The sequence below is a fragment of the Penicillium bovifimosum genome (assembly GCF_028826915.1).
Source record: "Penicillium bovifimosum strain IBT 22155 chromosome Unknown utg000003l_segment0_segment0, whole genome shotgun sequence".
NCBI lineage: Eukaryota > Fungi > Ascomycota > Eurotiomycetes > Eurotiales > Aspergillaceae > Penicillium > Penicillium bovifimosum.
Window position 1 is genome coordinate 3,009,119 of NW_026622712.1, and position 17,335 is coordinate 3,026,453.

Consider the following 17,335-nt stretch of genomic DNA (forward strand, 5'->3'; position numbering starts at 1 on the left):
TCTTATAAGCATCGAGCACACATTGTTGTCTTTCATTTGTCCAAACACACGCTGTATTAACACCATATAGACAAGAGCGCGATCCTTCTGCGGACATGTACATTAGAATCAAGCCACATTCAAATCGAGAATCTGAACAGAACGAGGGTGTACCGTGCTTCATCTACTTCCATGATCACTAAGACTGCGGGTAATTGTATACAGAATATGAATTCATTCAACTGACTCATGAACATTAATCTGATCTTTATACCGTATGCAAAATCTAGAAATCCATGCGCAATGCTATACTCGGCGCCGCCTGTGGAGTATTATCCACCTCTTCAACACCAGTCTTAGAAGCAACAGCACCAATACCGGCACTACGCAGAACCTCCTCTAGGAGCGCCTTCTGCTCCGGCATCATACTAGCGACCAGCGCGCGGAAAGTAAGCTGGTCGGCTTTCGCAAGCTCGAGGAGATGACCCGCAGACTCCTTGTGCACAGTCTCTCCCTCACGCTTGGCACGCGCCAGCAACGCGGACATGACGAGGGAGATAGCGGCTGGTGATTCGGAGGGGAAAGTGCCGTTGGAAACGCATGCCACGAGAGTGCGGGCAACTACTGTGCGAGAGTTCTCCGGGTCGCTGGGGATATCGCCGTTGTCTAGGGGACAGCTGATCATGAAGGCGATTAGTCGTGGGACGAGGTAGCGGGCGATTACTTCGTCTGTGATGGAGCGGGGTCCTGGCTTGATGAGGATGGAACGGAGACAGCTGGCTGCCACGGTGGCGAGACCGACGTCCTGGAGACAATCGAGTAGCTCGTTCAGAACTCGGATTAGGACTGGCTCCTGGGGTGGGATGACGTGTGCGCCGGCTGTGAGCAGGAAGGTGATGGCTAGTAGCGTGTTCTTGGCGCATGGAACAGAGGTGTCGGATTCTCGTCGCTGTGCGATAGTGAGGATGGTCAGGAAACGTGTGAGACATCCTCGGAGTTGGAAGGACACGACTTCGCGGTCTTGAGGTGAATCGGTCGTAGGTGTGATGCCGTGAACGAATTGCCTGAAGATCGGAAGGGCCTGGGGAACAACGCCCGATTGGCATATCCCAGTTGCCAGGATAGTGGAAAAGATGTGTAATATGCAAGCGTGGAGGTCGTTGCGAATGATAGATGGGAAGACAGAGGCCACATCGACGAGGGAACGAAGAGCCAGTCGAATGAGGGTTAAAGACTCATCCGACGTGACATTGAAGCGAGCGAGCGGCGTCGATTCACGGAGGTTGGGAAGCATGCCAGCGAGAACGAGAATGATGCTTCTTGTGAGCTCGAAAAGCTGTTCAATGTCATCCGAAAGATGGTCGCTGCGCTCCTGGTCGCCCTTGGCTGCGGGATGATCTAATGACAGGTTCTGGGCAATCTCGACAATGACGGTCTGGATTGGAGTTGCCTCTGTCAACACAAGACGGTCGAAACTGTCCATGGTCTCTGTGAAAATTGCATCTTGATAGATCGCGTTTCCAGAGATCACTGGGCGCAGGATTCGTTTCAGAGCTTGAAGAATCTCCAATCTTTGTGATGCTGAAGTTCCTTGATCAACCAAAGATTCGAAAGCCAATCCGAACAAGACAAAGAAGAAGGCAACGGGCTCCTCGCGGTAGTTGATGTCGTGTCCTTTCCCTTCCTCCTCCTTGATGGGCTTTTCTTCTTTCTCCTCGCCTTCAGCGCCTCTGGGCTCGGGCAGCTGCAACTTGCCATCCAAGGCATCAAAAACGAAATCGATATCTTTCTCAACAAGGCCAGCAATTGCGTCAACCAGATACAACCAAGTATCTTGATAGAACTACGTATATCATTAGCATCTGTCAGATACAACAGCCGCATAGGTTAGCTTACCTTCAACAACGTCTCGCGGTTCAACGCAGCATACACCTCATCTAGATCACTGCTCGAGGTTGTCCCCAAGCTACCGGAGATGTCTGGCTCAAATCGCAGCCGAGCATACTCTTGTAGAGATGAAAGCCATAGAGGGGTGAGTCTCGCGATATAAGGCTGCACTACCTGATTCAAATACTCATGGTCTATGCTGGCGATCTGGAGTCGAGCCCAGGCCGAGAATAAAGCAAGTTTCACCATCACACGAGCATTGGAGTTCAGACCCTTGAGATCACCGATCTCGGTGGTTTCCGGGTTTTTCGCGAAATTCTCGAGGCCCAGCACCAAAAGCTTCAGGATTCTCCCCATACGATCGACGTTTGTGACAATTCCTGTTGCGATGAAAGTAGCAGATACATTGATGGCTTCTGATGCCAGCTCCGCAGAAGAATCAGCGGCAAACGCAGGCGTAAGGGCAGAGCCGATCTGGGCTTGGTACTGCTCAAGTAGGGAGGCTTCAGCAAAGTCTGGATCCGGTGTCTTGCCAAACATGGTAAGAACCTGGTCGATGATCTTCAATCCCCAGACCCGCAGCTCAATGACGTTAGCGGTAGATGCTGAAAAGGCCATTCTCACAATATCGCCCACGTTTTTCTGGAGAGCTAGCTCCGCTGGGATGGCAGAGTCTGGGAGGATTGCCTCTTGCACCGTAGCCAGGAGTTCGGAGAGACAGCTCATGGCAAAATTGCGAGTTTGCCATTTCAATAATTCCTGGCCGGATACGCCCTCATTCGCGACATCGCCTTGGCCTTCCCCGGCAGCTGAGGCAAAACCGGCAACCTCGTCATCGGCGATATCTGCCGCTGTATTCTGAGCAGCTGCAGTGGGCACAGCCTCCACCTTGTTGCGCGTTTTGGTCATGATATTCTGACAACGTTGAATCCACAACTCTGTCTCAGTCAAAGCACTCTGCTGTAGCCAGTCCTGGATCATTGACTTGAGCGACAGGTTGTTTGGAGCTTCGTCGAATGCGAGCCAGATGTCATCTTCCAGAGACTGACCAGCCGTCTGTATGACAGAGGATGCATCTCGCTTCATCAGGTTGTTCAGCCCACGGACGGCTACATCTCGCATCAGGAAGTTGCTTGCTCGAAGCTCGGTCTGCAATCGCTTCACGTATGCAGCGAAGTCCACATAGCTAGAGGCATACATGGAGAAATGGTCCAGACATTTAGAGCTTTCTGTGACCAATGCTGGGTGTTTTTCCAGCTGAAATTGTCGAAGTAGCGTCAATATCAGATTCCGTGTCTTAGAAATATCCTGCAAGTCCGGCCCGAGAACGTTGATAAGAGAGTCCACACATCTGCTGATCACGACGGGTGTCAAGAATGACATCTCGATGTTGGAGGTCGCCAACGCGGCTGCCTCTTCGTTGTGGGTATCGGCGTTGTAGAGCTGGGCCAGCATGCCCAAAGAACCGGAGACAAAAGGCGAGAATGTCAAGCCAGCAGAGTTGGCAACCCTCTCCAGAGCCACGAGGGCCCAGAAATGAACCACAGGATGAGGATCGTTGCACAGAGACATCAACACGCCAACGATGGTTTTAAGGTGCAGTCCAGCTGCCATTCCACCAATCTGAGCATGAATACATCCTAAGGCGGCAGCGCAGCCAGCCCTAGCGTTAGGCTCTCTGTTCTCAACAATGGTATCGACCAGCCAGTTGACTTGGGTATTGGTGCACGTGTTTCCAGCGCTATCGCAGAGTCGCCCCAATGCTTCAACACCAATCGTGCGCACGATAGGGTCTGCATCCAGAATGAACGTCTGGAGAAGCTCCTGCAAGATTTTGTCGGTCGACGTGTTCAGCTTGCCAGCCACAAAGCTTGTCTCCTTAACAGCGACTTTCAGAGTCTGCAGAAGTGCGACAGATATATTGACAACTAACGCCGCCTTTCTGCCAGGGTTTCTCTGCAGACCGGGAGAAGTGAGGAAGGTGGCAATTTGTTCCACACTGCTCTCTTGGATTTTGGGCGAATGAAGAGCGAGGGCCACGGAGAAAAGCTCGATTGCTGAGTTGACAACTCCAGTCGTTGGGGGATCAACGGCAGGCTCGTCTCCATCTCGCAAACTGTACAAAAGAACCGCGTCATGTTCGCTGGCCTGGCAAATCGGGAAATTCAAGGTGTCGTCCACGATTTGGTCCACGGAATCCAGTGCAGACCAAGGGGGGCTCTTGTCATCTTGCTGAGTGCCAGATAATGTAGCCCGAATGTATTCTCGTGGCAGTCCGGTCACACCAAACCCATAGTTGTCACACAAATCCCATAGACCGTCGAATTGCCCAGCTGAGCCGGAGATAGAGCTTTCCAGGTGCTTATACTGGGCATCGGGGTCTGCAAATGAGGAGATAGCAAGGCTGAGAAGACTAGAACGAGAGATGATGTCTCCATGGCTGGGTGGGTGGACATGCACGAGCTTCGTGAAACACTGCAAGACACGCCGGCGCACCATAGTAGTGTAATCTTGCAATTGCAGTGATGGATGCAGTCTTTGCGAGAGATCTTCCATGGCCTTCGGCTTAGGCAAGTCATCCAAAAAGTCAACAGTATTTTGCAACATCGCAGCAATTCTCCTTGCGCCATCTGAGGTAATTAATTTGCTGTTGAACTCCATGAAGACAAGCAACGAGCTCAATGCACACTCCCGCACATGCGTCAGGAAGCTGATCTCGAGGGTGCCTGGCTGGGCAGCATTCTCCTTGCTGAGGTGTTTAGGAAGTGCGTTCTTCCAGAGAAGCATCAGTTGAGACAAATGTGTCTTGACGAAGCTTGGTCCAAGGGGCATCAAGCCTCCAATCAGAATCCAGGCTACCTGGATTTGAATACTCGCAACCCGAAGCTCAGAAGTACTGCTCGTCTTGAGAAGATCGGTCGCCTGGGTGAAAACGCGCGCAAATACATCCACTGCTCCATACAGTGGCTGCAGGCGAGAAGTGCTGAGCATCGCAGATAGCCCATTCGCATAGCCAACACATCGGCGAGGTGACTGGCGCGGTGTACCGAGCTGTCCAATCTCCCTGTGCAGACTGTTCATGCAAATTGTTACACAAGACAGAAGATGATGAGGAGTGGCGAGGACAAAGTTGCGCATGCAATGCGCCACGTGAACTTGAACAGTATAACTGGGGTGGGGAAGCACCTGGAGCAGGGCCTCTCGGCAGCTATCGGCGTGAACGCTAAAGGCGGACCCAAGGGATGAGATCAACGAGGACAGAGCGCTGACCGCACATGTCAATGTGTACTTGCTTGGCTCACGACGTTCCTGGACGACCTGGGGGTAGTCTTTGAGGATTTCGTTGATCAACCATTTGGCGGCATTAAGTTGACTGTTCTCACGCAGTAGTTCCTGTCCAATGGTATCTTCAAGGATAGTCTTGATGAATTTCCTAGTCATGAGTAGACGGAAACGGTTGTATGTGACAGTTGGATGATTCAACAACTCGACGAGCAGATTGGTCGCGATTTGTCCGTACCGTTCTTCGACAATCTTGTCCCCCAGGTTGCGCAGAACGTATTTGTAGCATATACAAATTCCCGCGCGTGCGCGGTTCGAGGTGGTGCTCTTCAGGTACTGGGACGAAAGCTGCTTCAATAGATCCGGAAGAAGGAAGTACAGACGGGAGTCCGTTTTCTTGGGGGCAACAGACGACTCGGACATCTCCGCCTCTTCCTCGTCTCCAAGTCCTACACCAGGTTTCTTAGACATGCGCTTCGATTTCTTGGATTTTGGTTTCGGAGCAGCCGTGGTGTGCGCTTCTCTAGCATGTAGATTAATCAATGCCCGTCCAAGCACCGCAGCTATGGCGTGCCGCACCGGCGCAGCAGGGCTATCAATGACCTTCCATACAAAGGTTTTAACGTGATCGAAGTCATTTGCGTTATCGAAGAAAGGTGTCGTGGCAATCAGCTGCTCCAGGCAGCGGCACGCTTGGACTTGAACGAATGTAGATTTGTCGCCAGTGGCAGCGGTCCGAGCCTGCTTCCAGATATCGCGGGCGGTTCCTTCGTCAATCGGAACCCCGATACCGACAATGATCTTGCGCAATACCGCGAAGATGACTCCTCTTAGACCGGCATGGTTGCTTGCAGATTTGAGCAATTTGAGTGTGGCCGAACTCGCGACGCTGGACTGCATGAACGCGCTCTCGCCGGCTGTCGCAAAGACCTCTCCTAAACAATGCGCCGCAGCGAACTTTGTCTTGAGTTCTGCTTCGCTTTTACCAGCGTTTAGAATTGCGAGCAGATCGGTAAGTGTTTCGAAAAGGATCCCGCGATCCCCTTTGCTGAGTATTGCACCAAAACATCGCCCAAGGTTGTTGCGGAGGACTCGAGTAATGGTCGGTGATGGGAGGTTTAAGATCTTGAACAATTCCTTTTTGAGATCCTTTTGCTGCAATGTGACCTCTGCAGCTTCCAGACCCGATATGTACTGAACTAGCTCGGAGGTGAACGTGAGCATATACAGCTCCTGCTGTTCGGAGGGGAGGGCGTGTAGTTTGGGGATGTCGAGCTCCGGGACCCCATTTTGGGAAGGGGAGGTTGCTGGGGCTGTATCGGAGGAAGCCATGAGGTGAAACTAGAATAATTCTTGCCCCATTAGAAAGACAATAAGATGAACGAAAGTGTTAAGATGTTTAGTTCACGGTGGTTGCGTCAACCCCATGTTCTTATCGTGTGGCCTTACTGCCCGCGGATATCGGATAAACACGTGCCCGAGCCCGGGCATCTCAATGAAGATCAGTTAGATCACATCGTTTGTCTAGAAGCAAAAGCATTATGGCTCTCAGTCTTAGCAGGCTGCTGCGGCAGACCCGCTGGGCTGATTCTGTTACCCATGGGGGTCGCCACTTCAGCGCTGCTTCAGCCGCCTTCTCCGGTCACAATAAATGGTCGACGATTAAGCATGACAAGGCCAAAAACGACAAGGCTAAGAGCAGGGAACGCCAAATGGTTAGCAAGGAAATTGCCAGTGCTACACAGAGTATGTGATATGTCTACTTGCTCGCATATGCTAGATCCTAATCTTCTATCCTAGTGTGGGGAGCCGACGTAAAGTACAATCCCCGTCTTGCCCTCGCGCTGTCGAATGCGAAACGAGCGTCCATCCCGAAAACAATTATCGAGGCAGCAATTGCACGAGGACAAGGGCTCAGTGTCTCAGGCCAGGCATTGGAATCTGTGACGATCGAGGCCATGCTTCCTGGCTCGGTGGCCGCAGTTGTGGAGTGTCAAACCGACCAGAAGGCGCGCGTGCTGCAGGACATCCGCTACATAATCAAAGATAATGGAGGGATTGTCACACCGACGACATTTCTCTTCGAAAGGAAAGGGAGGGTCGTCATGGAGGGGAAAGGTGATACCACTGCAGACGACTACTTGGACCAGGCAATTGAAGCGGGAGCGGCGGACATCACGACTGATGATAAAGGTCGCCTCGTGATCTTGACCGACCCATCCGAGACGAAGACTGTTGGTGAGACATTTGCGAAACTGTCGGGTCTCAGTATTGAGGAGCTGGAGATCTTCTGGGATCCCAACCGGGATAGCATGGTGGAGGTGAAGGACGAAGAACAGACAAAAGACCTTGAAGATCTCCTAAGTGCTTTGCGAGAAGATCCAAGTGTACAGGATATTTATCTGAACTCAACGGAGAAGTTCTGAGCTCTCGGCGTCACGCTTTCGTCTATCGGGCTGGAGCGAGGCCCATCTCGGGACTAAGACCAAGCATTGTACAATATCTATATACCGATACGAAGCATTTTAATGGCGTTATGAGAACATTGGTATCAAATTACTGTACGCTATATTTATCACTCTTTGCGCAAGGCCTTCATCGTGCTTCTCATCAAATTCCCGGTACCCCTGCACCCGATAGCATCCAACCAGTCCAGCATGTGCACGCGATACTCCTGCCATGTAATCTTCGCACTGCCATCCTTCTCAAGTGCCTGCAGCACTTTCTGGGTAACTGGCTTTCTCAATCTCGGACGTTGAGCTGCAACCTGCTGGTCTTCTAGATCCACGAAGCAGGCCGCAGACAAGTTGCAAAATGCGGCGTGGTGGCTGAGGGAGAATATCGATGCAAGGGTAATGTGGAATGCACCCTCGCGGTCATATTGTTTGCCTGCTTCGGACACATCCTTGACGTAGTTTGTCAGGGCAGTGGTGGTCGTTGCTGGAACGAGGCAACCGCGTGCGTTCGGGTCTTCAGTATTGAGTGCGCGGTTGCGCCATAGTGCATTACACAAGTCCATGACATACCCGTTGAAGCGACCAACGAGGTCCGTGCTATAAGCTGGGGCATTTTGGGCCTGTAACACCTCAGAGTGCAGAGAGGCCTCAAATGCAGATTTGTATACAGCCAAAATGGAGGTGAGGCTTGAGATCACGGCGACGCTGGGTGTGAAGGCGAGTGTGTATACGGTTGGCGCATACGGAAGGGTGAGTCGAAAACGAGAGTCTAGGGGTGCGAGAGAAAATATTTCTGAGAGGGCTCTGTAGAAACCGAGCACAGAAACTGTAGCTGGCTTGGAAGTTTTGTCCTCGTCTTCCACCGGAAACTCCAGAATCGAAGATGCCAGAAGCTCGGCATGAACAATAACTTGGCTCAAACAGAGTGATTCTCCTGTTGTATCTTGCTGCGATCGAAGTTTCACGCCCCATTGACCGATCAATGCTGAGTAGAAACCGAGCAATGCTGTCCTGGAAGAAAGACCTTCGTCTAGCACAGCTGACTCCAATGGCAACAAGAAATCAGCCATGAGGATTTCGGGTGACTGTATCGGAATGAACTGGAGAAGCCGGAAGACATGATCACGGTTATCTTTACCGTTCCATATTTGCAGATAGGACTTCAAAAAGGCACGGATTGACGACGGGATGTCCTAAGGAGTTGTCAGCTCCCAGCTTAACAATAAGCACTCCGAAAGACTTACCTTGGTATAGGAAGCATAGCCACCGAAAAACTCCAGCACATATGACAATGTCTCAGGCTCATCGTCCTCGTCCTCGCGCAGTGTTTCTAATTTGTCTTCCAGGAAATTCCTCAGCCACTCATCCAGACGGTGGTGTGCTAGCTCGGATTGGACGAGATGGAGATACTTTTGCGCCATTGCATCGCCCAAAGTTGAGATGATCTGATTTGGTAGCTCGATCTTGTCAAGCTTATCCACGAAATGACCAATATCACGAAGTTCCTCGAGCGAGGTGTGCTTGTGAGACACCCGCGAAGTTTGTAGAGTTGGGATCACCACCTCAATCCTGCTTCTTTTCACAGTGCCCCGATGGACTACTTGGAAACTCGATCCCTGATCCGCTTGTGCTCTTTCCAAGTTCCGGTCTTGAAGCACCTTCACATGGCTTGACCATTCAGGGTCTGGGTGTTTGAAGAAAAGAGCATTCCTTGTCGAACCGCCCAAGTGACCAAGAATGATCTCAGGATAATAGTTCTTGAAAATCCTCAGCAAGCTGATGAGTTCTTTCTCCTCGCCGCCAGCGGTCTGAATCAGCTCCATCAAGGCTTGAATCCGGAATGGCTTCACATGTCTTCGTCTTGTGATAATCGACAGAAGGTGGCATAGCGGTTTCCGCAAACTGATCATATCCAAATGATTGAAAAGAACTGCATATAGCTTGGCAAGATGCGTCCTATCTTCGAAAAGATCATATGCAAGAATCAACCAGCGCAATAGCAGGGCCTGCGTGGCGTGGCTCGGTTTGTTTTTGCTGGGCCCAAGACAACACACCACTTGAGTGACATTCTTGGACGCAATTCTCTCCAGTGGATACAAGTTTTTGATCAGAGTTGTAATTGTTCCTTGGTCGAGGCTATTTTTTGTGGTCAAAATCTTCAGGAGACGGGCCAGGATGGGTTGCGGAATGCCGCTCTCGTACGCGTCTGATGCGATTGTTTTGGCTAGCAGACTGGCGTCTGTGTACCTTTGCCTGGGCGGGACAAAAGCAACTGTTATTACTTGTTAGTAATGTTTCTTGCCATGTTCAGACTACTTGGTCATACCAGCCTCTAGGTGCTCGATCGCATCGAGCAGGCCGGTTGGCTTGTTGCTACCTGCAAAGCTGTTAGCATCATCCGAGTAAGAGACACACGCATAGCTTACCTGCCGCACTATCCATTGACACAAGATTTGTGGTAATTTTTCTCTTGATAGGTACAGGGACGAAGTGTTTTCCAGTTCGTACGCACTCTTAGTAGGGTGATAATACACAGTAGCACGTGTGGTCGGTCATGGCACGCTTTTTTCACGGTTGCACGTATCACCACCGAGTGAACAAATGGACAATTCTTCTCGATGAGACAATATTCTCAAATCTCAATGATCCATTGAAGGAGAAAGTATGTATTGATGGCTTTGGGGCAACCTGTATGTCCAACAGCTAGTTAGAAGACGGAGTAGGCGCGAGAAGATGGGAAACGGGCCTAAACCTAATCTGGTAGTATCAACAACTTGACTACTTTGAACTTTCTTGAGTTTCTCCCGACTAAGAACATACAAACCAGCATAAGCCAGCACTGAAATAGGTTGAAATGCTATGGTGATTCTCCGTGCTCTAGAAACCTAGGTGATGAGAACATAGATCGCCATGTTGTATGATTATCCACGCCATAGCTACTCGGCCAGATTCTCATGCCACCGTTGCGTCAACCAATCCCAGTTCAATTTACTTTAAGAAAAATATACCATAGTAGTAATAATCTTGAGGAATCCTAGTTGAAATAGAAAGTCTCGAGATTGAAGATTTCTTACTAGAACAGTGTATGATTTGCGATCTGACGCTCACCAGAATCCTATCCAAAAAAGGGAAACCAAGTCAAGTGACTAAGATGCAAAGGCATGGGTTGCACGTCTAACCGTTCATTTTCTCTTGCGGGTGGCCGACTTGGATGTCGCCGTGGACGAGGATTGAGTGGCAACTTCATCCTTCTTCTCGTTCTCGGCAGGGGTAGCCTCCTCTTCCTCGTCACTGTCACCTCCCTGGCCGAATTCGTTGACGCGTTTGTAGTCAACCTTGTACTTCCAGCCTTGGTAGAGCCAGATGAAGAAGATGACGTCGTCACGAAGGGTGGCCAGGCGGTGGAGCCAAGGCATCTTGACTGTGAACGCAAAGAGATCGTCGATGAAAGTGTTGAGGAACTTGTAGGTCAAGGCCTTGCCGGGCATGTGGGCAACGGACTTCAACCGGTAGTTGATGTAAAGACTGGGAACCATCATGAGGAAGCCATATGCGTAGACGCTGCCGACCAGTGTCTCGATCACATAAGAGTACCACGACTTGTGGGTGTTGTAAATCAAACTGTAAGCGGCGTAGGCAAGCAACAGAGGGACAGCTACGATGTAGAGGTAGCGGAAAGCAATCTCATCGTACTCCTTGGTCTTCTGTTCGGTCTCGGTGAGCTTGTGCTTGTCTTCGAAGACAATCACATATGGCAGGAACGACCACCGGGAGCTGGCCGGGGGTGGGCGCAACCGAACGTCGACGGTTTTAGTGATCTTCCAGAATTCCAGCAGAATACCAAATCCTTGACTTGCCAAAATCATCCAAGAAGTGTTCTCGCTGTTATCCATGAGGTAGAGGAAGATGACAGCCTGCATGAAGACATTTGCGAGGATTGTTCGGACTGAAGTACCAACAACATCCTTCTTCTTACGCCAGTGGGCCTAAAAGATGGTAGGGTTAGCAAACCCGCAGACCACATATGTTACAGGCGGGGAGACGACTTACAATATCGTTCTTGAAGGCCAAAGTCTCAAACAGCATGTGGAAGACGGTGACGATACCCGTGGTAGCGAGGAGCCAGATGTTTGTGTCCAGAAGAATTTCCTTAACCATCTCCCATTCAGTTCCATCACCGCCGCCGGGAACGGGACCACCGTAGGCAGCCTGGCGAGCGCTTTGCTTTGAGCCCTCATCAATACTGCTGATGATGGTGAACTTCCAGTTCGCCATGTTGTTGACGGTAATCCGCAGCGGCACAGATTCGACAGTGGAATTCAATTCAGTCATGTGTGTCTTCAGTTGCCAGAAAGTATTGAAGAAAGCGATCGGATAATACCATCCATTCTTTCCAGTGGCATCGCGGGCGCCGGTGCGCTCCAGCTGCACATACTGGCGAGCGGCGGGGTTCATCTGAGCCATCTTCAGAACTCCAGAGTCTGGTATCAGAGACAGAGTAAAGTTGGGGTGGTAGTAGGACGAAGTAGTCACAGCCGGGGTGTTATCCTCCTCCTGGTCATCGCCATCCTCGGGGCCCGACAAGAGGTTCTTCAGCTTCTTGGTCTTCTTCTTAGGAAGATACTGATTCAGAGGTCGGAGGAAATGGACAGCATCGGCGGTACTATAGCCCTTGGCAGAAGGGTCTAACTGGTATCCGGTACGACCCAAAAAGAAGTGAGCCCAGAGAGTTCCATTCTGCTGGACCTGCTTCGGGAGCTTGATGGTGGTGTCGATCTCGCGGGTGTCGCTGTAGTTTCCAATGGTGAAGTTTGTTTCCTGCAACACAAGGATACTGTCTGACGACTTGAATTTCGGCACAGTCATAGACGGAGTCACGTAGATGCTGAGATCGACTGCGCTGTCGAGGGGCCAGATTGGCGCGACGACTTCGGGGAGCGCGCTATATTCGGCGACTTCGCTAGGATGAGGACGATCGGCAAAGGCGGGGATACCACCAGTGTTCACACTGGGAGTGGCCGTGTTCTTGCTTCCCATCCACTGGTTGATGGCGAATTGGGCCAGCAAGAAGACTCCAAGGCCCTGGAGAGCACCTCTGAAGCCCGACTAAGAGAGGTTAGTAAATCGGCATGAAACACTGAATAGACGATACGTACGCTGGACTCCTCCTGTCTGCGTGGCCTCTGTTCAGACATCGTGTGGGATGAGGAAAAGAAGACAAAGAGGCCAGCAAGCCAGCTCCAGTAGAAGCCGCTAGATTAGCCCGCGATTACATTGGGGCCGGGAACTTTGGAACGCGGTCTTGGCATTGACTTGCCCTTCCCAAGGGCTCCGGACATCCTCTTCACTCATATATGCGCTTGTCTGTCTGTTCCGACCATTGGATTGCATTAGTGGGATGGGTAGCGCTTTTGGCTGTCGGTGTTGGACCTTATGGACAATTTCCCTTCCTTCGATGCTCGCGCGCATTTCCCATCGCATGATGAGCCGCGAGTATGGTTGATCACCGCGGGGGATTCACCTATTGGTCTCTCTGTCGCGCGCCAGGTCCTTGCACATGGGGATTATGCATTTCTCGGTCTAGCACACTCGGCTTTGGATCGGGATGAGCGTCGCCGCGATGAGTTCGATGCCTTCCTCGCTGAGGTGGAGCAACACGGCGATAGCTGGAAGCAGCGCATGAAGACAGTTCCGCTAGATATCCGGTGCGCTACTACTTCGTAACATCGAAGTTGATGTTCCAAAATATTTCAAGGGCTGATAGGATTGCAATACAGAATGATGGGAGAATGTCAAGCGGTCGTCGCAGATGCAGCCGCAACATTTGGAAGGATTGACATACTTCTATGCTGTACCAGTCAAGGTACACCTTCCCAGTCTTAACGGTACTCATGGTAGGAATAGATATACTGATCCGCTTCACAGCCCTCATCGGTACAGTCGAGGAGCTTTCCGCTTCAACCCAAACAATGAATCTTGTGCGAGATCAATTCGAAGTCAACTACTTTGGTCCTCTCAACATCATCAAGGCCGTGCTTCCCCATATGAGGAAAGAGCGCTCAGGGCATATAATGATAATATCAGGCATCAGTAAGGCAGTCGTTTCACCGTCTTTTGAGCCTCTTTCTGACCATATACAGCGGCGCATATTGGTACACCCGGATTAGGAATGTACTGCGCAGCAGGCTGGGCCTTGGAAGGATTCTGTGATGTTAGTCACTCAACGCGTATTTTGACATTATGGCCCGCGTAGCATGAACTGATCAGCGTTACAGAGTCTGGCATATGAGATCGCTCCATTCAACCTCAAACTCACCATCATCCAATGCAGCATTGAGATTGGCATCCTTACCAACCTAGTAACCAGCGTCCCCCCAATCTTCCCTGCCTACTCACCCGCCAACAACCAAGCACCTCTCTTCCGCGGTATCTTGAACAACCTTGTTCCCCAACTACCTGATGCTGCTACCTCATCTGCCAGTCCAGCCACGCCGAGTCGAGCAAATGATGAAAACGCACGAGTCAACACTGTCGAGGATGGCCCATTCTCCGTGCCGGAAGTCGTTTCCATGCACCCACCATTAAGCTCTGCACATCTTGAAGTGCTGGTATCTGAAACAGTATTTGCCATCACCTCAATTGGTGGCCATATGAACCCCCCTTCCCGACATATTGTTGGACAAGAAGGTGTTGCGAGTGTCAAAGAGAAGCTCAAGACTGTGAGCGAAGAGCTCGAGGACTTTATACAGGCCAGCTTCGCTGTTGATGTAGCGGCGGACTCGGAGCCGGGGCCTTCGATGCATGAATGAGCAGTGCTAGCCTTATACATTGTTTATCTAATTGAATATCACACGATCCCTGAAAGTGAACTTGCTCTATACTGCGCTCGACTGTGGGCTCTGATCCTCAGACACTTTCTCTTCGTGTCTTATTTCTTATTCTTCTGTTATCAAAAACATTCCCTTGTCTCTGGTCCTGGTGTTCCGGGAGCGAACATCTTCTTTTTCTTTTCTTTTGCTGATAGCTCAGCACCAACTCTGAAACAGTTCCTGCAACATCTGTTGCTCTTTTACGTTCTGTGCACTAGCACCAAGCAGCTTCAAGATGGCTGACTCCACTGATCAGGTGAGCCTTCCGTAGTTCATAGAGGAGACCATCATTTCAATACCCACTGGGCTCTCATGAAGTATCTATGAGAGTCCCAAGCTTGTGTGGACTCTCGTATCACTCAATCGAACGTTACATGTGGTTGCATGTCTGCACCCAACAATCATTGCCAGATGGTATTCATCAAGTTCATGTGCTGAACCAGTATTGGTATAGCAGTTGCCAGATACGTGGAGATCACCCATCATCTGTTCATTGCTTGCTAAGTAACCACCTCGAATGCGGGGAACTTTCCATTCTGATCTCCACAGGCAAGCAAGGCTGATATGAGTAATGGTCAAAGAGTATGTATCCGAATATTCATGCCACAGGTGGATGCCATCTATACTTCCCCGCCGTATTGAAGGAACCAAGCCTCTCGCAAGTCAGAGAGACTCCCCATGTCCTGGTTGTCTCGGTAACATCGGATTATTTTCCAGGAGTTTCTTGGTCGCCAGTCCCGTATGCGGCCATCAATCTGTAGGATCTTCACGACGAGTGCTTGTGGTGTTGGGATATCGGGGACAATTTCGTCTGGCTCATCGGAGATTTGAGATTGGACAGTAACTGGGTTCGTATCAGGCTCACGTTGATCAGCCTCAACACCAGCATCAGCAGCCGGCATGGCAGTATCGGCCTGTGCCATAGTGTCCTGATGTTGTTCTGTAGCTGGGTCGGGTCCAAATCCATGGTGATCTACCTCAGCACCATGCATTACAGTATCGAACTGGGCCATGGATGAATCGAGCGTCATAGCTTGTTCTGTGGTATCGGCTTTGAGGTTTGTATTGACGGCAGCAATGTACGGCTCCTTTACTGGGGTAGGCGACTCAGGTCGCGGGGACTCGGGAGCGGAGCACGGTAGGCAGGATGGTTCCTGTTGAGAAGGTACTGGGTGCGAATGCTCCGGATGTGCAGTTTCTGCAGCAACCCTTTGGCTTTCGGCAATCTTGGCTTCCAATATGGACGTGACAGAGAGAGGAGGCTCCGATTTGTCTCGTTCATCGGCTTGGTTCACCGTCGTTTCCTGGGGCAGGTCGGACACGGGCTGCTTTGATCTTTTGGGCTGTCGTCCGCGCTTGCGTTTCGGAGGCTGGGATTCGGGGTCAGGAATCGTGCGCTTCGATGCCTGGTCCTTCGAACCCGGGCTGACGACGACAAGCCTGAATTCCGGGGGATCTCCTTGGCTCTCTTCGTTGTTGGAGGAAGGGACGAGTTGTTGTGTATTTGAGTCGGTGCCCATGTTCATCTCATCGCTTTGAAGTAGAGGAACCTCCTGGCACACATGAGCGACATCAAGTTCTGCCTCTCTGGGGGTGGAAGACGTGGTGTTTATGTGTGTTGCTGGGTCCTCGCCTCTCATCTTTTGATCATCTGGAGGTGGAGTAAGTGGTCGATTCTGTGTGTCTTTGTCGACTTTCACATCTGCATTACTCGGAGGTAATATCAGTTGCTGTGGTTCAGTATCTTCATCAACTTTCATATCCCCGTCGCCCGAAGGCAATGCCACTGGCTGTAAATCTTCGTCGACATTGAATTTCATGTTACTGTTTCCCTTCTCCGGCGTCGACGGGTGCTCGTCTTTGCGAGACGTATCACGAAGAAAGACTCGTTCGCCAGCTGGGATCGCGAAAGTCAATTTCGCCCCGTTGATTTCATGAATCTGTAGCAATCAGCAAATGGCGCAGCCAAAAGCGAGATCAGAGCGATGCATACCCTAGTCTCCTTATCAATAACAATCCTATCTGCGCCCTTGCCATACACATAGGTGAATCTCCAAACATCGCCCAGCTGGATAACGCCCTCATCGATAAGGGTCCTCATCTTCACACGCGCACTTTCTCCAGCATTTGCATTCCAGTTAACGTTCTGTTTTTGGCCCCAAAACTGCTCGTATTCGCGCTCTTTGAATTCGTCAAATTCGCCATTTTCGCGTTGCTGTCTGGCTTCCTGGGCCTGATGTAGCCATTCAGAGTCGTAGCGACCGTTTTCGAGGTCGATTTGGAACTGTCGAATGCCATCTCTCCAGTTGTTGGAATATCGGGTGAAGGAGTCGGGGATTGGTGGTATTTTTGTGTCTGAGTCGTCCTGGATAGCTTGTGCCTCCGGATGTACATCTGGAGGTAGCAGATCCAGGATCTCGCGCTTCTCGCTTTCCTCGAGGCAATTCCATGCGTCTGGATGTGCGAGTAGTTTCTGTAAATTCAAGATAGCTATTAGCCATTACATTCTGATACATGGAGTTCTCGTTTCCATACCACCAGATCAAGGTGAATGAGGAGGGATTTGTCGCTAGTCAACAGCTGTTCCTCGCTCCATTTGGCTTTGCGACCAGGCTTTCTCGCGCTTCGAGTCCGTGGAGTCGCTTCATTTGGGGTCGACATGACGAGACCCGAGTGTCCTCCTACATTGGCAGGACTAACCTCAAGGCGACTAGCACATTATCATAAAACGTCCGTTAAAGAGAAAGTGAGGTAATCGCGGAGCTTACCCCGTACGTCGCGAATCTGCCGCATCTTCCTTCGCCACCGCCTTCGCGGCTCTCCTTCTCGGGGCCATCTCACAGCTAAACAAAGCCGAGGTTT

General features: G+C 50.9%; 6 protein-coding genes across 6 annotated transcripts; 2 read left to right on the forward strand and 4 right to left on the reverse strand.

Annotated features, from left to right (window-relative positions):
• Positions 1-265: 265 nt before the first annotated feature.
• Positions 266-6,480, reverse strand: N7515_004187 (AP-1 complex accessory protein LAA1; the record flags this gene model as incomplete). The annotated part of the gene is made up of 2 exons (XM_056664931.1): positions 266-1,822; positions 1,876-6,480. 2 exons carry the CDS (start codon positions 6,478-6,480, stop codon positions 266-268), a joined length of 6,162 nt encoding a protein of 2,053 aa, XP_056523988.1.
• Positions 6,481-6,689: 209 nt separating this feature from the next.
• Positions 6,690-7,574, forward strand: N7515_004188 (post-initiation translation factor DPC29; the record flags this gene model as incomplete). The annotated part of the gene is made up of 2 exons (XM_056664932.1): positions 6,690-6,894; positions 6,949-7,574. The coding sequence occupies 2 exons, from the start codon at positions 6,690-6,692 to the stop codon at positions 7,572-7,574; spliced, it is 831 nt and encodes a 276-aa protein (XP_056523989.1).
• A 149-nt stretch (positions 7,575-7,723) lies between these two features.
• Positions 7,724-10,046, reverse strand: N7515_004189 (Mis6 domain protein; the record flags this gene model as incomplete). The annotated part of the gene is made up of 4 exons (XM_056664933.1): positions 7,724-8,797; positions 8,849-9,876; positions 9,931-9,981; positions 10,031-10,046. 4 exons carry the CDS (start codon positions 10,044-10,046, stop codon positions 7,724-7,726), a joined length of 2,169 nt encoding a protein of 722 aa, XP_056523990.1.
• A 740-nt stretch (positions 10,047-10,786) lies between these two features.
• N7515_004190 (CLPTM1 family protein) lies at positions 10,787-12,799 on the reverse strand (the record flags this gene model as incomplete). The annotated part of the gene is made up of 3 exons (XM_056664934.1): positions 10,787-11,590; positions 11,655-12,710; positions 12,761-12,799. 3 exons carry the CDS (start codon positions 12,797-12,799, stop codon positions 10,787-10,789), a joined length of 1,899 nt encoding a protein of 632 aa, XP_056523991.1.
• A 238-nt stretch (positions 12,800-13,037) lies between these two features.
• N7515_004191 (short chain dehydrogenase/reductase family protein) lies at positions 13,038-14,413 on the forward strand (the record flags this gene model as incomplete). The annotated part of the gene is made up of 5 exons (XM_056664935.1): positions 13,038-13,309; positions 13,382-13,467; positions 13,530-13,694; positions 13,745-13,815; positions 13,880-14,413. 5 exons carry the CDS (start codon positions 13,038-13,040, stop codon positions 14,411-14,413), a joined length of 1,128 nt encoding a protein of 375 aa, XP_056523992.1.
• A 680-nt stretch (positions 14,414-15,093) lies between these two features.
• On the reverse strand, positions 15,094-17,309 carry N7515_004192 (uncharacterized protein; the record flags this gene model as incomplete). Its single annotated transcript, XM_056664936.1, has 4 exons — positions 15,094-16,413; positions 16,467-16,946; positions 17,009-17,183; positions 17,242-17,309. 4 exons carry the CDS (start codon positions 17,307-17,309, stop codon positions 15,094-15,096), a joined length of 2,043 nt encoding a protein of 680 aa, XP_056523993.1.
• Positions 17,310-17,335: the final 26 nt, after the last annotated feature.